This window comes from Pipistrellus hanaki (assembly GCF_964339955.1).
Source record: "Pipistrellus hanaki genome assembly, chromosome: 7".
NCBI lineage: Eukaryota > Metazoa > Chordata > Mammalia > Chiroptera > Vespertilionidae > Pipistrellus > Pipistrellus hanaki.
Window position 1 is genome coordinate 75,530,398 of NC_140509.1, and position 25,169 is coordinate 75,555,566.

The window sequence follows — 25,169 nt, forward strand, 5'->3', positions numbered from 1 at the left end:
TTTCCTTGGGAGTCTCACACTCCTACGGGAATCTTACCAAGGAAGGACTGCAGAATCAGGACTTGGGCATAAAGACTGAGTCACAAACGAAGCTCTTGCATTACAGTCCAAAGGCATTTTAGAACCACAGCTATAGAAGCTTATACAGCATAATTATTTTTCCTTGTTGATCTAATGAGAATCAGAGATGAAGAGACAGAGACAGACCCAGAACACACGTGTGGGGAGTGTTGGCTCACATGCATATGTGTTATGGAAAAAGCACTGAGCTCTAGCTTCTGCTTTATAATAACCAGCTACAAACCAGTTAATTCACCTAGCTACTCTGGGTATTTGTATCTGAACTTATATTGATAGTCCCAACAATAACTATAAAAACCTGAAGATAATGTACAGCAATGTTGAATGTCTGGTGGGTAAGTTCTAATGCACTTTTCCACTTGTGTAAGGTTTTACTCTCAATGCAACAGGAACTTCACCTGACATTTTGGTCTAAACCACCTAAATGTGAAGCTTTTGAATTTGATTTTCCTGGCATTTGAAACCACAATTTAAATTGTTTTTGCATCAATAAAAAGTTTAAGTATTGGTAGAATATTCTGTGGATATTTTAGTTACTAAGACTACAAAGATAAACAAGACAAAAATCCTATTTTCCCTAATCTCTCAGGACTTGGAAAAAGAGCTGGGAAAGAGGAACAGCGAAGTTTAGACCAAGCATACCGGATTTTTTATCCAATAAGTGGATATCTATTATTTATATACTAGTGGCCCAGTGCACAAATTTGTGCATGGATGGGCTCCCTCAGCCTGACCAGCAATTGGGGTCAATCAGGTCAGCCCGCAGGGGGGGAGGAACCATGGAAGGTTGGCTAGCTGTGGGAGCACACTGACCCCAAGAGGTCAACTCCTGCATTGAGTGTCTGCCGCCTGGTGGGCAGTGCATCAGATAGCAACCCGTTGACTGGTTGTAAAAGTCATTTAGGCTTTCATACATATAAATCAGTACATGAATGTTCATAAATTACTTGTGAAATTATTTAATCTAATATTAGCCACAGATACGCTAGATAGTCATCATTGTTCCCATGTCATAAGGTGAAAATTTGAAATTTAGACTTTCAAATCCCTCACATTAGAACATTTAGCTAATAAATAAAGGAAACACATTTTGGACTGAGGGATATTTTGTTGGGTTGGTTTGTGTCTGTTTTTCTCCAACTGCAGTGCAAAAGCAAACAACAACACACCTCCTTAATTTGGATAAGGTTACTTAATCACATAACAATAGCATCACCCTGCTCCTTTAGTATGCATAGAAGGATCCCTCAGTTTATACATAAAGATGATACTGATTTAGAAACCCAAGTAGGAAGAAGTGAAACATAGGAATGCATAATGATTCAAAAACACATGAACATGGTTTTAAAAGGGAAGGAATATTAAATAGTCCTCTCTTACTCAAGCACAAGCATGCTGAAGTTTGGGTCAGCCTGTTGTACTTGATAACAGAGTGTTGATGACATTGAACTGTCATTAATGAAGCACCCTCCTGAGACTCATCAGCAATATACTTTTCAGATAAAATCAACAGCTCAGAAAAGTCAGTGCGGCATGCGAAAGGTCAGGGCACATGCCCGGGTTGTGGGCTCTATCCCCAAGGTGGGGCATGCAGGAGGCAGCCAATCAATGATTCTCTCTCATCAGTGATGTTTCCATCTCTCTCCCCCTCTCTGAAATCAATAAAAATATATTTTAAAAAATAAAGAAAATAATACAATAAAAACACAAGAGGTACATATGCCAGAGAGTATTGAAGTGCAATAATAGCACTAATGCCACTTTCTGCAGGGTGCACATTGAAAGGAGTAGGTGTGAATGGCTATGTAATTCTCTATTACATGAAATTCTGAAGTTAAACTAATTACAGTGTTTTATTTTTGTAACTCCAGAAAATGAGACTCTACGAGGCTAAAACCCAAATCCCTGAATCACAGTCTATACTCAGTAAATATCCCAACTATGAAATCAGTTTTTCTGCTATTTGATGGGAAGAAATTTTATAATGTACCAGAACCCTTCCATTAATCAAAACATTTTTTTGGGTCAAAATAGAATTATAAGGCCCAGGCAAGTTATGAAATAAGAGGAATGATTAGAAAACATAGAAATATAGTCATCTATCACATTGGTTGGCATGGTGTCATGAGCATTATCTGTATAGATTATAAAATTATGCACTTAATCTATATTGATATTAAATTAAAATGCAGAATTTTTAGATAAAAAATCATTCTTAGAACAGAATTTCTAGATTTAAAAAATCATTCTTAGTACTTAAAAAGTACTTTATTTTATTAATTTTATATCATTATACTCAATGTAAGCCAATTTATTTTATGAAATTAATAATAACAAATATTAATAGGAACAATAGTAATTATACCAGTTTGAAATAATAAAATAAACCACCAGGTGGAGCTCCATGAATTTGAAAATAAAAAATTGATTAAATTAAGAAAAGTTATATTTTTTTCCTGCGTAGTTTTTATTAGTTTTCTTAATTGAAATACATAGATAGCTTATGAAGAATAAGGAACAGACTCTTATTAAAGACAAGATATCAAATTACTTGATTAGTATAAAACTTTTGGGAAATGACTTTAAAATCAAAGTCCTTTTGTTTAAGTTACTTTATAATTTACTAAAAATACACAATAATTCTATATTGATGGAACTATGTAAATGTAATTGAAATTGAGAACAGATGAAAAAAAATCTATAAAATCTACTTATTAAACTGCTTAGTACTATTTTTATAGAATAATTATTTCTTTTCCTTATTTGTTTATTTGTATGTGTGTGTGTGTATGTTATATTTTATCCCAGATCCTGAAACTAAAAAAGATGAAAAGCCATCAAAAGCAGGTAAGGACACTTTGTAAGCTTTACAAGGTGTCAGCAATAAGCAATAAGCTGCTATGTAGGTTAAATTAAAATATATGCTATGTTTTCTGCTGGTGGATTTTGGATAAGTTTATCAATGTTCTGGAACTGTTAGCATATGGTGTTCCTTATTTATCTACTGGGGATAATATAAATTTCAGAGGCTCTAGCCAGATCATGGCAAATGCCTAAAACTTAGGATTGATCAAGCCTTATAAAAATCCCTTATATTCAATTATTTTTACCACAAAAACAGTAGTTTCAAATTGTTTAACCTAAAAGATTCAGCCATTTATTTTCCATCAATTAAGTATGCAGATTTTTGAAAAGGTAATTCTTTGCCTATTGATCATTCCTTTGAAAATTGGAATACTTTTTTTTTTTTAAAGATTTTCTAAAACTGGCTCTGTGAAGAAGTCAAGAGATTAGCTGGGTACTCTTAAGACAAGTGTTATAGTCAGAAGAAAAAACATCATAAAATAGGAAAATGCAGAAAAAGGAGACTAAAAATATTATGAAAATGTTCAATTAATTGAAATCTTTCTAGGGTTAACACTATTCTAAATGTTTTATATCTTTATAAAGATACTTATGTCTATATCTATACATGTAAGGGAAAGCTATATCTCTATCTTTCTATATAGTAAAGTGATATTACATACATGTAGACATTCCTAATATCGGTCTTAAAGTATTTGCATATACTCATTTCCACACATTTTAACCTATATTTAAGTGACTCTTATTTCGTCTTTCCATGTATATATTATTAAATGTTAACCTGGATCATTACTGTCACTGCTCTTCAATGTACTGCCAACATAGCAAAGGGAATTGTATTTCCTTATTTTGAGTGAATAAACAATCATTTTAAGTGACTTTACATCATTTGAAAGCATACATTTTATGAAAAATAAATGGAAAAAATCAGCAATTTTAAACTGTAAAAATAATGCATGATAGAGATAAAATGACATATCGAGGCTATACATCAAAGTTATAATTGAGCTTTAGATACATCTGCAGAAATGGGAAAACTACATAGAAAAGCTTGCTCCGTTCTTGGCACGCTTACTGGGCTCAGTAAAAGTTTGCTGGTCAGATAAGAGATGAGTTATGTTGCTCCTTACAGTAAGCATATCCTTGTGTATGCTTTATTTTACCTCTGGTATACAATGAAAAAAGTGACACATGTGCTATAAATTTCTTACTATTAGTTTACATTAAATATTTATGTATATTTTGAGATTATAATGATCTTTAGCCTCCTAGAGAAAAGTCAGCATTAATAAAACATTTTATTACAAGATATAATCAATCAACAATTTATTGAAAACATATATTATGCTAAAATCACTGCTATATGTCTAGAATTGTGCTTAGTATTACAAAATTTACAAACAAGTTATAAGAGATGGTTTCCATTCAAGAGAGTATAATCAAGGACATAGACATGAACTACTAAAAGATGTCTGCAAACTAATTCATTATATTGGAATTCTAGAAAGGAGCCATTCTATTGATATGTCTGTGGCAATCAGTGAGAACTGCAAGGAGAAGAAGGATTTAAGGAGTAAGAGCAACTCAATCAGGGAGATCATTACGAAGAGTGATGCTCTAGACTAGAAAGACATTCATTTGCCTCCCTTTGAAAGGAATGGGACTTTCCTTACATTACTTAACATTTCTGAACTTCAGGTTTTTCATTTATTGAATGAAGATCATCATATTCATCAGGTAGGGTTGTTACAAGAAATAGAGTTGATACCTGCCATTTGGTTCAAGTCAGCTTCTTGGAAAAAATAAAGAAGCGGTGAGGAGAAGGGAAGGGTGTCGCCTGGAAGATCAGGAAGTGCAGTGTATCAGCATCCCAATGCTGAACCTTGGGAGAAAAAGCGGAAAAGCCAGCAGTAACAATGGTGCAGAAAGGGCAAGAGACATGGTGATTGAGATAAAGCCATTATACTTGACAAAAACGTGTTGTTTGGGGAGCATTTCCAGAAGAGTAGTGGAAGTAGAAACCAGTTTGTAGAAATTAACAAGAGCGTTTACTCATCAGCAGCAGAAACTAACTTGTTCAGGAGTTTGTTGTTAAAGGAAGGCAACATATCCTATCCCAGCAAGAGTAACCAATGAGAGATGTTTGCTGCTTTCATGGCTGTGACAGGGCGGAGCTGTCCGGGGAGAGGAGGAGCAAGGAGTCCAGAGAGAGATATTAATTAGGAGAGAGTGTTGGGATACACATTATAGATGGAGGGAATTAGCTTAATTATGATGAAGAGAAAATTTCCCCGGAGCTTTGATGGCATAATGAGAGGGTAAGTTAAATTAAGAGTGGTCTTTTCTCCTAAATTCTTTTCTGCAAAGGTGATGACTAACATGTTTGTTGCCCAATTTCGAGGATGCTTTTTTTTTTCCCTCATATGATTCTGACCCTTAGGCAATATTTGATACATTCACCATCTAGAATTTCTCAAAATTAAAATTCTTCTTTTGTTTTTGGCAAAAACTAAATCATGGAAATCCATACTTTTAAAAATAAAACAACTAAAGATGACTGTTTTTAAATACTGGAGCAACATTACAATAATTATTTATTTTTGACATAGCATATTAGCCACTAAATTCATTTGTGTGTGTGTTTTTTTACACCCCAACCCCCAAAGAAAATGATAAGTAGGATATGCATTTCATTATGTAATTGGAGAATAGCTAAGTGTTCTTTTTGGGAAGCAAATGACTTTAATTATAAGCAGTACTATAATTTAAAACAAAAATAGACACAGTAAGTAACAAGCAATAATTTGTTTTTTATTTATAAAAAATTAATAATTATAAACTTTTCAGAGTTCTATACTTGCCTTTCTAACTGCCTAGTCAACATCTTCACAAGGTTAAATGCCAACACCTCACTTTGTTTAAAATTGAACTCAACATCTCTTCCATTGTTTTTTTTTTTTTTTTCCTTTTGCTCCTTATCTCAAAAAATAGAATTCATGACTCAACATTCAGTTACATTGACTTAAACTTCTGAGTCATTCACAGTTTTTCCTTCTCTTTCACAACCCAGGGGCCAAGTAGGTGCCAAGTATGTGTCTCCCAAATTTGTTCTCTCCTTTTATTTTCTCTCCTATAAAATAACTCCCAAGCTTACCAAGGAAGAAGAAGCTGGTTGAAGTGTGAAATTTAGCACAAATTTACAGAAAGGATAAGACTAAAAAGTATTCATTGGGATGTATAATGCGGAGTCATTGATGGTCTTATGAGTAGTTTAATGAAGCCTAGTGGTTGGAAGACCCATCTTGTTTTATGCTTGCTATAGTTTGAGGTATTTGATTGGACCTCAGGAATTGGGGCCAGAAAAGAAACCTTATATACTTCATAAAACTGGAGACTATTTTAAATCTTTTCTGAAAAAGAAATGAAAACGCATTAGTTGGGAAAAAAGCTTGGCAGAGTAAAGAGAGAGGGAGAAGCGTCATTCCCCAGTTCTCGGCCTCCTCCTGAAACTGTAGGTGGAATGATTTCTAGTCTGTCAAACGGAGACATACCAGCAATTGTCTTTACCAGTTTACAGAGTTACAGTATCTCTAACAGGCAACAATGCATGGGAAAGTGCTAAAAACATAGGCATACACTAATTCCATTTTAAAGACATGATAGATAAGGGATTTATGTTTTTAGCACCTAAAATTATTTCAGTCTGTTTGTCACAGAGAGCAAAACATTTCCTTTGTTAAAAAAGATCTCCTTGTTTGTTATTTCAGTTGACTCGAGTAATATTTCTCCAGTGGTTCATATACTACTTAATCTTGAACTAAGCACTTCCTTTAAGAACCACATAATCTTATATAGTTCAACTATGAATATAAATCAATAGCAGTATTATTCATATAGTTTTTATTTCTTACAGTAAAAGGGAGGAAGGTCCTATGTATAAGTAAGCTATTTCTTACACTTGTAATTTGCAAATTGTTTTGCACAGAAGACTAGTTATATAATTGCTACATGAAAGATTTTAAGGTTACATAAGTTTGGGAAAAGCTCTTGGAGTTCATCACATATGTACACACATTTGGGAAGTTTGAGAGTTAAAAAAAAAAAACCAGCTAAACATTTTTTACTCGATATTTCTTAAGGTTATTCAACCATGATATATTCTTTCTTTTGTAATATAATAGCAGTGTTCAGCTGAACACACAGAGAAATTGTCTTACATTTACTTAAAAGATCTTGGGAAGCAGTAGAGCAAAGATAATAGAGTTTTTAAAGAACTAGTGACATATATTTAAAAAATCTAAATGAGAATAACAGAAAATAATGTTCAATTGTGTTGCAATTAGAACAAAGAAGTTATGCTAACATATAAAATAAATTTATACTCAGGCATTGCTTTCTCAAAATTTCATTTTATTTTTTTTTCCCCCCATAGAAACAAATAAAAAAAAATCCCTAGAAAATTCTACCATAAATTCTTAGGGGAGAAGGTGTTCATTCTTTTTCAGGATTAAAGAAAGTATTAAAATTATGCTGACATGGAAAATTGATCAATTGCTAGCAAGTAGCAATGGTGATAAAGACTTCATAAGTATCCCTATAGACAACCATGTATACATATAAGACACAGGTCAATAACCATGTGTATCACAGACTAATGTTTACTGAATAATGGAACTAGACACTGAGGAGGAAATAAAGTACAAGTGGAAAAGTGCAGGTACTCCAGATTCATTAAGGACATGTAATCAGCAGGACTCTGGTAGATGGCAGAGCATGGAGAATACTGTGGGATGATGACCAGCCTCTTTGTTGGAACCGTAGGTGGACTGAGATAACATTTAGCACAGGGAATGTGTTTGGAGAAAAGAATAGTAGTAGGTCATGGGTTAAATTTGGAATTTATGAAGTTTAAATTTTCTGTGGTATATTTATTTTTCTAAAGGAAGTTAAATATATAGGTAAATAGTGAGATAAGCCAAAATTGGTTTGGCTCAGTGGATAGAGCATTGGCCTGTGGACTGACGGGTCCCAGTTTCAATTCTGATCAAGGGCATGTACCTTGTTTGCGGGCACATCCCCAGTAGAGGGTGTGCAAGAGGCAGCTGATTGATGTTTCTCTCTCATTGATGTTTCTAACTCTCTATCCCTCTCTCTTCCTCTCTGTAAAAAATCAATAATATATATATATATATATATATATATATATATATATATATATATATATTTAAAAATAGTGAGATAAACCTATATATCTCTTTATATTCCATTTTTCCCCAACTTTTCAAAGGATATTTGTGATATCTGGAACTCACGTCCTGTCCTATGCTTTATGAAGGAGATGCACCTAGCACAGCATTTCAACCAAATCTAATTACTATGACTGTTACCAGAATTATCGATAAACTCGTCCATAGCAATTGTTTCAATTAGTAGGTCAACCTTATAGGCTAACTACTCTTGAGGGACTGAAGTGCTTAGCATAACTAAGTGCTGAGTAAATGCTTGTTGAATAAATAATTGAATAGTTTAATAATCACAATGCTATATCAAGTTCTATCGATATATAAAAAAGGGCTTTAAAGCAATGGTTCAGATTAACCTCCTCTATTTTTCTGTTGGTTCACTATTAAAATCTTTCAGTCTTGCCCAGCTGGTGTGGCTCAGTGGTTGAGCATCAATCTATGAACCAGGAGGTCACAGTTTGATACCTGGTCAGGGCACATGCCCGGGTTACGGGCTCGATCCCCAGTGTGGGGTGTGCAGGAGGCAGCTGGTCAATGATTCCCTCTCATCATGATGTTTCTCTCTCTCCCTCCCTTTCCCTTCCTCTCTTAAATCTATTTCTATAATAATAAAAGCATAATATGCTAATTAGTCCAGACAGCCGAACAACCTTATGGACGTCCTTCAGCATGACCTTCTGGACAAAGACAGGCCCACGCAGGCAAAGCCCCCTTGCATGAATTTCATGCTTCTGGCCTCTAGTATCTACACGAAATCTTTCAGTATCTCATAGCTGACTATGATAAAAACAAACATTTACTGTTCTAACAGTTTCATGTACATCATTTGTAATCCATTTGAACATCAAAGGGTAGGACCCAAAAGATCCCTCACCAATTCAAGCATCCTATAAAGTCCTTCTTATATTTTTTGCCTCTTCCAAATGGTTTACTTACCATTTGAGACAAAAGGTAAAATAATTGCATCAGAGGAATTGTTAGAACAGAACGGTCAAAGGATGCTTGAATAACAACTAAAACAATTCCAATGAATTTATTAGCATTCAGGTTCAGCTTCAATAAATTTAACAAAATATTTGGTGACTAGAAAACTTACCACAATACAAAGCTAATGAGGATGAAAAAGAATCCTTTCTGTATAGAAGTTTCACTGGGTTTATGTTTGTAGGAGGCCACATTAGCCTCAGACCTCATTACAAATAGACCTTAAAGAGCGTCCCCAAAATGATCTGATCATTCTGTCGAGTACAATTGCTTTTAAAATTAAAGAAAAACATGAACAATGCTTTTATTTCTTATCTACTAGACAGCATTTCTATCTTAACAAAATAAAAAGTTTTCCAGAAATGTAATTCTAATTGTCAAAGGTACATTTTGCTTACTAAATGGCTTTCAGAATAGTAAGGGGTAATTTGTAAGCATTAATTTAATTTCTTTCCCCTTATTTTCAGCACTACATAGATAATGCTAAACTTCACATAATTTTTATTAAATCTCTAAAATTATATTTCTGAATATTAGATAACACTACATTATTGTTTTTAAACAAGTGACATTACACTATTCGTTTGATAAATGAGACTGTCCCTAAATGAGAATACCTCTGTAGAAAAAAAGAAGAAAAAGAAACATTTGTTTACATAAATTCATATACAGATCAAAAAGCATTTCTTTTGAAGTATTATAACACATTCTATATATTTCTATTTCTTCCATTTTAATTAAAATATTAGAAAAACTCATAAAATATGTAGCTGAATAATGATGGCATCTAGTAAAATGCAATAAGAATTTGGAACTGATTCAAGCATCCTATAAAAATCCTTATCATATTTTTTGCCTCCTCCAAATGGTTGCTTAGTACTACATAATACAAAGTTTAGACATTAATCTTCAAGTCAATTTAAAAGGTAAAGTGCCTGTTAGGTTTTTTCTGGCTAAGGTGTATAGCTACAGCACAGCCAACATCTGCTCTGTACTAAATAGATATATTATATTTGGAACATACTGGCCATAAAAACAAGGTTTTTTAATCTGTCTTTGGACTTAAACATGCCCCCACAGCAGAATATTTATCTAGAGTTTGGTAAAGCAAATTACTAAAGAGCAATAAAGCCAAAAAGAATCCTGCAACATTTCAGGTTGATTCCTATTTAAATATTGTTTCCCTAATAAATTATTTACTACTTAGTCTTAAATTAATATTTAATATAAATACATAATTTTAGACCTGGATGAGATTTTAGAAATCATTTAATCTAACTTCCTCCATTTCTTTTCTTTCATCACATATGTGTGTGAGTGTGTGTGTGTGTGTGTGTGTGTGTGTCTTATAAAGTGATCACCCCAATAAGTCTAGTACCCACTTGGCACCATACATGATTATTACAGTATTATTGATTATACATTCCCAAGGCTGTTTTTATAACTGACAATGGTATACCTTAATCTCTCTACTTACATATGGTGTTGGTAAGTTGGGGAGAATTGGTGATGAGAAAGAACTGATAAATAGATGGTGGGAATAGAAGCTAGAATATAGTGGATTAATAATTAAATGGGGGTAAAGAGATGAACAAAAAGCAATTTTAACATGCTGAGTTGAGCAGTGATGGGATGGCAAATATAAAACAATACAAAATCAAAGGAAGATTGTGTGTGTGTGTATGTTTTATTGTCACAACTTTGTTGACATTTAAAAAAATTAAAACTGATTATGGATAGTGCAATGGTTGGCAAACAATGGCCTATGCACTGGCCACCAGTTTCTGTAAATAAAATTTTATTGTAACACAGCCATATCTATTCAGTAACATATTGCTTATGACTGCTTCCATGCTACAACAGCAGAGATGAATAGTTGCAACTGAGATCATAAGGCCCCAAATCCAAAAATATATACTGTCGGACTTTTCACAATAAATTTACCAATCCCTGCCCTAGGGCTCCTCATGCCATAAAAGCAAACGATATTTCTAGTCATAAGAATCCCAAATTCAGTAGCAATTATTTTTCAACGTATTATACTAGGATAGATAACATAGATGATATTAATAGAATTTTTTAAAAATTGCCTTAGGTATTTTTTTATCTTGAATAATTAAGGGTTAAAAATAACGTCTCAAAAATTGTCTTACCTTAATATAAAATTAAAGTTTTACATTGAACATGTAACAAATTATTTTTAATTGTGAAATGAAATTAAGCTAAGAGTTTTATTTTTTTAATGATTTTTTAAAAATAGTAACTTGGCATGAACATTAAATTACATAGCCTATAAATTTTCAGTAAAGAAGAATAGCTGGGGTCTTGAATAACAATAAAATTTTGATTTTTGTTTAATTTTCAAATGTATAGTGGTGTTCCATCATATTCAGTGACTATTCAGTAAGAATTGAGTGACTCAGTCTTTAATGTTTGTTTTAACTTTGTCCAGGCAAAGAAGTCAAGCCTAGGCCTCCACGTATGTTATGTGCATGACTAAATAGTAACTAACTAACTAACTAACTAACTAAATCTTAACTGCATGCTTTTAATCATCTTCCGATTCCATTGTTGACTATTTTGCTTAAATCCAAAACGTAATTATTTTGTGAAGAAAATGTGCCTATTATCCTGAGTGTTCTTCTGAGAATATGCTATTCTAAAATTCTCCTTCATCATTTATTCACTGGCGGTAAAACCAGTACCCTAATTGACCTCATTAAAAGTTTTAGTTTACATTTTATTTTTTCTCAAAAAAAAAACTCTTGTGATTGATAATGAAAAACCTTTATTTGTGTTTGTGTTAATTTGCTATTATTATAAGAAAAATGAAATTAATGTGGCCTACTAAAAAACTGAATAATATGTAAATGAAATAGGGTGGACAAAAGTAGGCTTACAGTTGTGAGAACACAACAATTTATTCATTATTTTTAATTTATTATTATTCTTTTTTAAATATATTTTATTGATTTTTTACAGAGAGGAAGAGAGAGGGATAGAGAGCTAGAAACATCGATGAGAGAGAATCATCGATCAGCTGCCTCTTGTACACCCCCTACTGGGGATGTGCCTGCAACCAAGGTATATACCCTTGACCGGAATCAAACCTGGGACCTTTCAGTCCGCAGGCCAACGCTCTATCCACTGAGCCAAACCGGTTTCAGCTTTAATTTATTATTGTATTATTTCCCATGCAAACAACTCTAAACCTACTTTTGCCCACCCCTGTATGCATGAGCACAGGAAATATTTTATATAACCATCGTTATTACTATACATTTATATTTTCAGAACCACAAGTAAAAAAAGAAGGGAAGCCAGGTATGTATATTTTATGTATAAATCCATACTTGCATTCTATGTTTATAATGAATAGCATAGCATGTTTTTGCAAATGTTGTGTCCTATGGTAAATATTATACCAACATTTTATCTTTGACCAACATTTTAAAATGAAACAAACATAATACTTGTTTCTAGAGGGAAAAAGAAAACTCCTGAAAAATGTATATGGTTCAGGAAAAAAAAATCACAATTAACTAATTGGGTTCAATCCTACACAACCACTATTTTTGCTGATTTTATGTGCTGACATAGGCATCATAAATATTTCACCAGAAACACAGCTGCTCTCACTCTCCTCCTCCTGGGGGCTCCTGAGTGAAATAAACATTTCTGAGGGCTGTAGCGGACAGGCAGAAACCATTTTAAATGAACAAAGGGAATTCTGATCCTCATAACAGTTAAAATTTTGGTTCAAGTTTATAACTGGATTAGGGTTATATGGCTGCTATAATAAAATATACAGACTAGGTGACTCAGAACAACAGAAGCTTGTTTTCTCATAGTTCTAGAAGCTAGAAGTCTGAAATCAAGGTGTCAACAGGGCCATATTTTAATTGAAACCTGTAGGAAAGAATCAGACCTTGCATCTTCTGGCTTCTGGTGTTTGTCAGCAATCCTTGGTGTTCCTTGGCTTGTATAATAGAAGAAGCATCACTCCCATCTCAGCTTCTGTCACCACTTGGACATCGTCTCTCTTTGTGTTTCTATCTTTGTCCCTTTTCTTCTCTTCTGATGACACCAGTCACACCCCACTCCTATTATGAGAAACTCTTAATTCATTATATTTACAATGACCCTACTTACAAATAAGGTCACATTCTGAAGTAATGGATGTTAGGATTCCAGCATATTTTTTGAGAGACACAATTCAATGCATAGAAGTTTGCTCACTGCCCTCCCCAAATGTATGCCCTTCACATGCAAAATACAAGCATCCCATTCCACAGTTCTTAAGTCTCATCCATTTTAGCATCAACTCTAAGTCCAAAATTTCATCAATTCAAAGTCCCAAGTCTCATTATGTAAACCAGTTATGCGTGAAACTCGGGGTATGATTCCTCCTGCAGACAATTCCTCTCCGTATGTGAACCTATAAAACCAGAAAACAAATTACTGCCTCCAAAATAAAACAGTGGGACAGGAATAGGATAGACATTTCCATTTCTAAAGGGAGAAATTGGAAAGAAAAAAAGGGAGTCATGGGTTCCAAGTAAATTCAAAACATAGCAGGAAAAATTCCATCGGATTTCAAAGCCTAAGAAATCCTCTTCGGCTCACTACTCTATCCCCTGGGCCGGGTGGGGAGTGGCTCTGCCCTCTTGTGCCACCTAAGTGGCAGGCTGCCCTTGCTGCATGAGGGGGTTCCATCAGCCCAGGCTTGAATCCAATGTTCTGCCCTTCAAGCTGTTATCCCTTTCTTTCACCCTATCTCTGTCCCTTTATATTCATGCTGTGTTGCCTCTTCATGTAATATTCTCACAAACATGACCAGTCTTGCTTTTAGTTAATGGGGGGTGGGGGGTGGGGGGGAGGATCCATTCCATTGGACAGGAAGGCCCTCCACAGATCTTTCCTGGATCACCACTTCGCTATCGCTGCCTTCTGCTGAGATGGCGGGTTGGATCCATGAGTCACACATTTATTCTTTACCCATTTTAGCAAAATGTTGTCCATCCACACCCGTGGCCCTGTCCCCCATGCACGCTATTTAGATAGGTTGAAAATTGTCCAGATCTTCAAATGCTAGTTCTTTTTGCTTAACAGTTCCTTCCTCAACCTATCTTCCTTTCACATTTTATTCTGAGCAGCAAGGAGAAATCAGGCTTACTGTTTCACACTTTGCTTGGAACCTTCCTCAACTAAATATCCATGTTCTTCATTTACAAATTCTACCTTCCAGCCAACAGAAGAACACAATTCAGGCAAGTTTTTTGCCACCAACATCACCCTCCCTCCAGTATTCACTAACATGTTCCTCATTTCCTTCTGAGATCTCAGCAGAAGTAAATTTCACATTCTTATTTCTAATAATATTCTGTTCATGATGACGTATGTCTTCTCAAAGCAACAGAGGCTTGCTTTATAGCTCCGCTGCCGCCCCCCCCCCCCCACCCCCAACTCTTTCTGAGTTCCCAGCAGAATAGACTTTAACCTCAATATATCTGGCTTTTTCTATCAAGTGCCTCAAAAATTGTCAAGCCTCAACCCATTACCCAACTTCAAAGCTACTTCTGTATTTATAGGGACTTGTGACCCCACTTCTCAGTACTAAAATCATGTTTCTTTGGAAGGCTGGAATAAAGTACCACAAACTGTATAGGTTAAAACAATGAAAATTTATTCTCACATAGTTCTAGAGGCCACAAGTCCAAAATCAAAATGTCAACAGAATTACCTTTTTTTAAGGCTTACCGAGGAGAATCTTTGCCAGAAATCCTCACTGTTCCCTGGCTTGTAGAAGCATTACTCCAATCTCTGCCTCCATCAGCACTTAGACATCTCCTTTCTGTGTGTTTCTATCCCTGTTTCTCTTTTCTTTTTTTCTTTTTAAGGACATCAGTCAGATTGGGTTAACTGTCCATGCTTCTCCAGTATGACTTTGTTTTACCTAAACTAATCACATCTGCAATAATCCTATTTCCAGATAAGATCCTGTACTGAGGTACTAGGGTTAGAACCTCAACATATCTTTTGACAGGACACAATTCAAGCCATAATATTATTTGTGTAAACTTCTTAATCACATAAGTACCCAATTATATCTATTTCAAAAAGACTCTTCCAACTCTCTAATCATTTGTCTTATGCTGCCATTGGAACTAGTCTTCACTACAGTCATCTTGAGAAAACAAAATTCACCTTAAAATCAATTAGCAGTAGCAACAACTTAGTATATGGCATGATTCTAATTTCTGGGTGTTTAATAGTCTAGCATTGAGAACCTATCAGGAAACTGGAATAATTTTTAGAGCGATTTTGCTTTTTCAATTATGGTAAAATAATTTTCCAAAAATGAATTTGTTCTCTAGTTTGTTTTTTCAAATTTTTTTTTTAATTTCTGCATTTTGTTTTTCCTTCAGAGCCACAAGTGAAAAAGGAGACAAAACCAGGTAACATTTTTTATTGTTTAATTGATAGAGTCGCTTCATTTTAGAACTACAAGAGGCTTATCACCCACCAGTGGAGATTTATACAGTCTCTCTGATCCTCTTTTTTTTCTGCTCCATTGATCAATATGGTTTTATAATACTAGATTAGTTGAGAATGGGGATATCCCATTGAAAATAAATATAAAAAATATGGCTTTAAATGTGTTTCAGCAGAGACTCCAGTTTTTAGAAGGTATTTTTTAAGGGGTTCTTCAAAACCAAGTATGATAATGTTTAATTTGTGGGCTTTTTCTGATAACACACCAGACTCATAAGATTACGAAGTTGAAGACTACTGAGATTTAAAGGGAAATAGCATGAGTTATTATTATATAAATATTATTACATATGTTATTATCATTATTAAATATTTCCTATGAGTCAAGGAATAGCATATAATTTTTATATTCATCGTATAACTGTGAGAGACATGAAACATGAGAATCACTGCTCATATTTATTATCTATGAAAACAGTTAATTAGACCAAGTTCAGAAATTGTTATTCTTTCCAGATTTTCAAGTTAATAAATGTTGGATTTAGGATTCTGCCCATGTCTGGTTTACTCAAAATCACAGAAAGAGATTGTCTCAGACTGACAATCATTTTATTAGAAGTAACATTGATATAAAATCAGGGTGACCTTTCCAAGTTTACATTGATATTTAGTGTTATGTCCTAGCTCTGGTACCAACTAGCCATTTACCTGAGGCACATTACAAAAACCCTCAGGCTCTATGGAAGTGATTTCTTCATTATAAAAAAAATACGCAGCAGGATTTTTTAATATCAACAAATTCAAGAATCCAAGTCTCTCTCTCTCTCTCTCTCTCTCCCATACACAATACTATTATTACCCATTTAATTCTTACCAGCTCTTACCTAGCAACTCATTATAAGCTTGAATCTAGTTGCTCTTATAAACAACATATATTTAATGTAACAAGGCTTATAGATGCCGAGCTATTGTATTCTAATTTTATTTTTCTTACTACATTTATTATGCAGATTAATATGTATTACCAGATAGAAATATTTTGCATATTCCCTTTCCCTCTCTTTTTTAAAACCAGAAGCCTAAAGCCATTTAAAACTTCTAGTTAGGCCTAATACCATTTAAAATTTTTATTTATTATTGTTAACTAATGTAGTTTTGCATTTAATATTATTTATTTATATAAATAAAAGTTTTTTAGCTTTATCTGAAAAAGCTTAAATAAACAGCATATATATATGAGTTTTATCTATAATACTCTTATAGAATCTTTTATAAGACATTTTTAAAACATGTTTAATAATATATATTTTCACATTACTTCACTTTACCATTGTATTCTATTCCAACCATTGTCTAAGCTCTCTGTTTTAATATTGATGCTTTATTACGGCCTGATCTTTGGGTATTACGGGTGCTTAAGTGTAAATAGTAATTCTTGGTATATGGCTTTTTTAAAGCTAAAATCTTTAAGGTTTTCATGTAAACTAGAATGAAAATGTAGGAAGAGTTTTTTTTTTCCATGGGTGCAGTTGTTTAAGTCACAGAGAAAAATTCACTGTATGTTGGTTTATAAAGCTAACCACCTGAAAATATTTTCTTTTAATTATTTTTAGAACAAGCCATCGTGAAACCAGAAAAGACTGTTTCTCATGGTAAACCAGGTATTTTGCAGGTGGTATTTGCAGTATCGAATTGTTTTCCCTCTAGCAGAATGAAGAGCTGAGAGTCAATTCTAAAGTGATTAGATAAGATCCATGTTTCAGGCCATCCAGATTCTGGAACATTCCATTTTAGTCATCATCACAATGTGTTTTGTAATGAAGACTTGACCAATCCCTGCTAATCTTCCTTATCATCAAAGAATTAGCTAAGCACAAACACACCATAGCCAGCGCTCAGGTGAATGGGCTTTAGACATTATATTACTACTTCCGTCTGGGGCAAGGCATCCTTAGGAAATGTTTGCAATTCAGATTGGCTTTTTCAAATGTGATCATCTCAGACTCCAAAGTCAGAAAAGGAAATTGACATTTCTCCCTATTCCTTTCCTCCTTCCTTCCTTACTCCACCTTCATCTCCCTTCCTTTCTTTTTATTTCTGGTTTCACATTTTGGACAAAGTAGATCCAAACTGTTCTGCTCAGAAAGATAAATATAGCAGTTACCAAGATAAGTTTATTAATTAGTTCTTGCTTAAGAATAGAAACTTTGTTTTAATTTAAGATAATTAAATAATTTCATCTTGAGGCAGCCCTAAGCTGCTATTCTGTAGAATTTTTTGCTTCTTTCCATGCTAAAATATTTACCAAGTGTTATGAATATTGTGTGTCCAGAAACTTTTAAAAGTCAAAAACATACTTTCTCCAAACATATCCTAGGAAACCTTTTGCTTACATTTTTCAGATTTTACTTTAAAGCATTATTTACAATGGGTTTGAATTAGAATGCTTTTATTTGCTTATGTTTATGAAAATATGAGACATCAACAACAGAACCCATAGGAATAAAGAAAGCAGGACTGGAGTGCGGGAAGGAGAGAATAGCTTTATATAACAATGTAAGCAAAACCTTAGAAACAATTTTTAAACAATAATGAAAATCTGTTATTTTCTTCGCTGTTTCTGAGGTCAGTCATTTTGTGTTATTACAGAGAGAATGGGAGATTTTAGGCTTTGAGTGAGCAAGTGCATTATCCTCTAACTCACCCCTTTTATTTCAGTAACAACAATGATACCCTTTAAGTTCTGTTTCCCAATAGCGCTTTCCCCTGTGGATATTTGACCAGCTGATTGGCCCCCATGTCAAATACTTGAAAAGTTTAATTTTATATAAAATCATTGTAATAATCACTCTACTTTGACCCAAATATTTAACTATGTTGATAAAAACAGAGAGAACAGAAGACTTCCTATAAATATACCTCTTTTGTCTGGTCCCAGCTCTACACCATTAAAAAAAAACAAAAACAAAAAAACAAAACAAACAAAAATAAAAAAACCTTGAGTTCCCAAGCTAATCCTCGATTCCCAGGGAGGCCTCTTGCCTGACAAAGATAAAAATTGCTTCTTTCTATTCCAGTTCAATGAAAAGGGGATACATAATTTATAAAACAATACATTTTGTAGACAAATACAGTGAAGTACAGTAAAGACAAGGAATAAGGAGAGTGTGGGCAGGTGGAGGGATGATTTGAGTAGGAAAATTCGTGGCGAGATAGAGGCAAAGGACATCTGCAGGTGGACAAGTTTTCTTTGTGCTTTCATCCAACGTAAATAAAGACACCACTTTCTGATTTGTTACAGAGACAGCTATGTTTTTCTCAGTATAGGTGTTATTTCAAAGAGAATACAAAATGTCAAGGTTGAAGTATGTCATTATTTGTACTGACACATTTTAAATTTTTCCCATCACAGAAGAAAAAGGTGTCAAGCAGGTAAAGGCCACGACAGTAGAAAAAACAGGTAAATATATATTTTATATTTTTCTTCTTTACCAGTTTTTTGTTATATGAGTATACACACACACACACACACACACACACACACACACACATACACACACATCTTTACTGAAGTTTGTACGCTTTCAGTGCCATAAATTCTAAGATTCTAAATTCTTGTAAATAACTAAAGTTATACTCAATAAAAATTAACTCTGGAAAACTGGAATAACATAATCTTATTTTTTTTTAATGTTATTGACCTAAGTTTACAAATAATTCTTGAAGAAATCCATGCAATGCATTGATTGTTGTGTATTAGTGAGTGTTTAATATTATCTTCAAACCACATTTTCTCAAAATATAAAGACAAAAATAATTGTCTGTTATTTATGCACTGTATAGAATAATTTCCTCTCATGAGAACTCCACAGAAAGCTAGATGGTTGTATAACTTTTAAAATCTGCCCTAAACAATGATAAGCAGAATATATAATATTAAAGGAAAGACTGTCCATCCTTTTATATTTCATGCGAGAAAAATAAAGAGCACACAATTTTGCAGTTCTAGAAGTCTTTTCTGTAAGGATGAACAAAACTGTGTCTTCAGTCCTATTGACAACTTGAAACATGGAATCTCCTCCATTTGATTCCAAAACAGAAATCCTCCACATCAATAGAGTCCCATCTCTTATTAAAAACAATTCCAAAGGAAAAAGTCTGTGAAGTAATTTCTTTTCAACTGAGATAATTATGATAATAAAGATTTAAATACAGCCTCTCAGAGAAAATATAATGGAACTGAGGAAAGAAATACTAAGAGAAATTACAGGCTATTATCTCATGAAATAAATGCATAAGGCCACTTTATATTCCTCTTATGACAATTTAACTCTATTCAGATCATTGCCTAAGCTCATAATTTCAGTTAATGTGCCCCTAGTTTTCACTGAAAGGTGTTAATATGCCTCCTGAGTATCTTATTTAGTTACTGGTATATGGTATTTGGGGGTTAAAAAGAAAGTAGCCCAATGCATGGATTGTTTTAAATTTTACACACATTTTGTGTGTCTTAGTTTTTTTATTATCAGGGAGAATAGATTAAATTTAAGAAGAAAATCTAAGAACTAAGAAAATATAATGCTAAAGAATTATTTTCCCATGGTTTATACTCATCAATATGGCATTTATTTTTCTCTATTCTCCACAGTCAAGCCTAAATCAGCAAGTAAGAGATGAAAAGAATAAAGCCTGAAAAGTCTTGCTTATTTCAAGTTTAACCATGTGCTTTTTAAAAAAATATTTTTAACGTTGCCTCCGACTAAAACACCTGTATAGGTGACAAATTAATGTACTTGCTATGGCTTTGATTTAACATCCTTCCCTTTCACTACTAATTAATAGTTTATTATGCAGAAGAAATATCTGGAAATTTTATTGATATTATTAAGATAAAATAGTAATTCCATATCAGCTATAAAATAACACTAAGAAGTTAAGATAGATGAGCACCTTTCAAATATACAAAATAAATAACAAAAAAAATAGGAAATGCTATATAATTGTCAGTATTATGAACCACATACAGTTTTAATTTGTTTGTTTTAAGAAGCGTTCATTATATCGTAGGTATTCATTGGTATTTAGAAATTCATAAGATTATAAACATTTTGTGATTTATTAAAATCATGGAATTTTCTGATAAGTGTGGACTTCAATGATCAGTAATTTTATTGCTCAGAAGTGATAAAGAGATTAATACAGTTGTAGGAGTTTAAAAGCTGACTATTGGACTCAGGAAGGCATAAACATTTGCCTATTGTTACAAAAATCATAAATAAGTCCAAGATTGTATCAAATTGTGATGAGGGTTCTTGAATTATATATGTTTGTGAAACAGAAGCTTGGGTGAAGGCATAAATTAGTCAAATATTCTCTAGCTCCTGTGTGAAAATGGATCAACAAGGTCCAAAGATGAATTTGGTGAAGCCCATTAGGAGGTTGTATAAATTGTTCAGGAGATATGCTACAAACATATGGAGCCTAAATATTCCCATCCTGGAACCTCTTACATTTTGAAAGAACATTTTATAGTATTATTACTATAATTTCTTATGCTATTGTGTTGTTATTAGTATAGGAGTCTTGAATATTAACTTCTTAATTTTCTTTTATTTTGCATGCTTATTTACTATTAATATTTATGCAAACTAAGTTCATTGAAGCTCATTCTTGAATTCTGCCAATCCCTAATTTACATATACCCAGTTTAATCTTATGACAGTGTGGGTTCCACATCTCCCCACTTCTTTCACTGTTGGTGAATCCATGTCGGGGATAAATAGCAATACATTTAGAGAGTCTCCAAACTCAGGAGTGAGATAAGCAAAGAATGGGTAAATATCGATAATATCTGATGAAGACCAGCCCTGGAGGTGATTAGAAAAAAAGAATTAAAAAGAACTAACGTTTGGCAATGGTCTCTATTTCTGAATATTCTGTTTTATTCAAAATACCCTACCCTACATGGCTTTGTTTGGAATTCTACTTTTGATGTAAGAGAGAGAGAGACCTCTTTTTTCTTTTATTTGAATATTTTTCAGAGGACGAAGAGGGATATTAGTTACACATTTTGATTCAGTTTGTCATGTCCTAGATGTAGCTTACATTAATCTGTGAGAATTCTAACTGGACCTGTAAAGAGAGTGTGTGTGGTCCAGGAAAATACAAATACAAACGTGGTACTTTCTGAAACAGGGCAGGTCTAGGTCAACTTTTCTACAAGAAACATATGTCCAGTGCCAAATTGCTTCTGACCCCGCGAGAAGGGAGCTAGAAGGAGTCAGAGAGGTAAAAAGGGAGTTTGTAATTTGCCAAGAGCAAATGCCATTTACTTTAAAGTGTCCCCAAGGAATGCCTCAACCTTCAGCAAAGAAAGAAAAATCCTCTTGTTCCCCTCTTTGTCATAGTCTATCTTCTTTTTAAACCATCTGGCCCCAAGAGGCTAGTATCTTTGCAACTGTCTTTCAGGATGCCCTGAGAATGAACCTGACCTTGTTTTTAATGTGTTTCCATGGCAATATGCTTTCTGTGTTCCAAGTTACATGCAAATGACTTTGGGGGCATGCTTCCCATGTCAGTGATAGCCTGCAAATATACAAATAAGAAAAGCTTGCTGCACAAACAATCCACTGATTATCAGTTAATTTTTATTTCTTTCTCTCTAGAAAAAGCTGAACATCAAGAAAAAGAATCTCCACATATAAAAACAGGTGTTTTTGTCTTTTGGTTTACATTGTTTTAATTCATTGCTTTTATTAAATTTGAAAATTAAAGCAAAGTATAAAATGCTTTTTATTTTATTTTCTGGGAGTGCTTAACCTTCTAGTTTTGTGGTAAAATCTAGTTTATCTGACATGGGGCTGTGGTATTGTTGACAAACATTTTACTAAATTTATAACTAATATATATGAATTGGCAAACATGCTATTATAATGCAGCACTACTAATACAATAGTATTTTCTTTCATATTCACAAGATCCTTCAATATTACTTTACTGTTGTCAATATTAATGTCATTTATCATATTGATGACATTGATTCACTATCTAAAGTATTATAAAATATCCTATAAAATTGCACATACTTCACTGAAAACAAATCATGAATTTCAACAAGATATATTTTCTTTAAATATAAATTATACCATTCTATCATAGCTTGATTATTTTAAGAATAATTTTTTAAATATATAATATTTGGCATGTTTCAAACACCAAGGCAAATAGGAGATTGAGAAAATATCTCTCTCTTCTTTTTCCCCCCTATTATACCAGTTCCCATTCCCAAAATATCTTCTAGTAATATAAAATAGGTGATCACTGTTTTTTCTTAATGTATTCTTCTAGCAATATATACATACACATCATATACACAAATAATACATATTCCCACTTTTTATACAAATCACAGCATAGTATAAATTGTATAAATTATCTTCTGAGATTTTTCTAATCATGAGTGTATTTTGAAGATATTTTTATATCAGTAGATAAAAATCCATCTCATTAATAATATTACCTTATATAGTTGTACACACACACTTTACTTAACTAGTCTCTGACTGACATATAATTGAGTAGTCTAACAAGCTTTCTTTAATGATTTATAGTAATAAATACATCTACTTGTCTAGTTCTGTGAGTTTATCTTTGGTGTAAAATTTCTTAAAGTAACTTATTTTTAGTAAAGTGGTATATTCAATGTAATTTATATAGATTTTTTCATTGTTCTCTAAAAAAGTTATATCAATCGTATTGCCTAGTGTTAATGAATTAGTTGGCCTAATTTTAAAACCTTCAAGTTCTTCACAATCATGAACAAATGTTGGCTCCTTTTTAATGAATAAATAGATCTTGATATATAAGACTGAATAATTAAAGCTTTTGATTAATAACTTCAAAAGACAAGCTATATTGGAGAAAGAGGTGAAGCTTTGCATTTTTCATCTACCTCTTATTTATTCTTCCTACAATTTTATAAAGTCAGCATCTTTATTTAAAAACTATATTGGAAGAGTTTAAATAGTTTATATTAATTAATATGTATTTTGTAAAGGCAGTGATAAAAGAAATACTTTATGCCATTCGGAAATAGGAATTCAGATTACCATGAGCATTCATCTTGTATCAAACCAAAGATGAGGTTTTACAAAAATAAAAAAGAGTCCATGGCTCTTGCTGGTTTTGCTCAATGGTTAGAGCATTGGCCTGCAGACTGAAGGTTCCTGGGTTTGATTCAAGTCAAGGGCACCTTCCAGGTTGCAAGCTTGAAGTCCACTGAGGGTCATGCAGGAGGCAGCCAATCAATGATTCTTTCTCATCATTGATGTTTCTATTTCTCCATCTTTCTCTCTCTTTTCTCTCAAATCAATAAAAATATACTTAAAAAAAAATAAGAGACCATGAAGAATCTATATTTTGCAGCTTTACAACTTCTTGTTTGGGGAATTCACTGGAAATATTAATTACAAATTATTTTAAATGCATCATTTATTGCTCATTTTAATTGTAAGTTTAGCCTTTGCCTATTTTAACTTGAACAAATGGAAATAGGAAACAAAACTGGCTGATATTTTTTCTACAGATAGAAAATTATCACTAATTTTCTTTTATTTTTTACTTTTTAGACAAACCAAAACCAACTCTAAGTAAGTGTACCATTTTAGAATTTTAAGAACTTGCTATTACTTTGAATATGTAACTTATCTGAGTTGTACATGCAGTCAAAAAGTATATTATGGCATTAACAGTATAAGTTATTTTGATTGAGAAATAATATTGTATGTATTGTATTTATTAACCCTTGAACATCTATTTATTGAGCACTTATTAGATGTATTATACCATACCAGGATACCATAAAGAGTGCCTAAAAAGATTTTTTTTGTTTTCATACTGAGAGGAGTTAGAAATAGGGGTAGGCATATAGAGTATGGGGTGAAAGGAGGAGGAAATATGGACGTGACAGTTGGAGCCAGCTAACACTGTTACAAGATTCCAGGCCAGACAAAGAGGGAAACAGACAGGAAAGTTAAAACAAGGCCAAACAGTGTGGGCAATCTGCAGCCAGCTTGTAACTGACAAACCATTATCTTCCCCAGGCACGAACACCCAGGCAAATAAGTTAAAAACCTCCCTAATGAGAGAATCAGGAAGGGCAGGGGGAATGGGGAAAGGAAATAGGGCCATTTTACTCCTTAAATCGAGATGCCCACTAAGCAAGATTAGGTTGGCAGGTGCCTCTCATGAATTCTGGGAAGGACACAACAAAGTAAAAAAAAAAAAAAAAAAAAAGGACCTTGAGAATGAATCTGCACCCAAATAACCAGCAGAGGAATTTTGAAGCCTCTAAACAGGAGGGTGTATAATGCCTCAGACCTCCCTCCCAACCTGCTCTTCAGATTAGCTGAGAGCTTTTCTGTGCTTCACAAGCCAGATGTATAGGTTTGCTTGCTTTGCTTTTGCTTTTTTTTTTTTTCAATAAAGATATATGCTTCAATT

At 33.2% G+C, this 25,169-nt stretch overlaps 1 protein-coding gene across 10 annotated transcripts in view; it reads left to right on the top strand.

Moving 5' to 3' along the window:
* The window catches only part of TRDN (triadin), a 241,099-nt gene that overhangs the window by 200,834 nt on the left and 15,096 nt on the right, over positions 1–25,169 (top strand). For 6 of the 10 annotated variants that reach the window (XM_084889625.1, XM_084889629.1, XM_084889634.1 and 3 more), the window contains 9 exons: positions 2,890–2,928; positions 11,626–11,652; positions 12,468–12,497; positions 15,602–15,631; positions 17,282–17,329; positions 19,081–19,128; positions 20,317–20,334; positions 22,334–22,378; positions 24,296–24,316. In XM_084889625.1, the coding sequence (XP_084745751.1) occupies positions 2,890–2,928; positions 11,626–11,652; positions 12,468–12,497; positions 15,602–15,631; positions 17,282–17,329; positions 19,081–19,128; positions 20,317–20,334; positions 22,334–22,378; positions 24,296–24,316 (306 nt within the window). The remainder of the gene's footprint in view (positions 1–2,889; positions 2,929–11,625; positions 11,653–12,467; positions 12,498–15,601; positions 15,632–17,281; positions 17,330–19,080; positions 19,129–20,316; positions 20,335–22,333; positions 22,379–24,295; positions 24,317–25,169) is intronic. The other 4 variants (XM_084889632.1, XM_084889633.1, XM_084889631.1 and 1 more) reach the window with 3 other exon arrangements.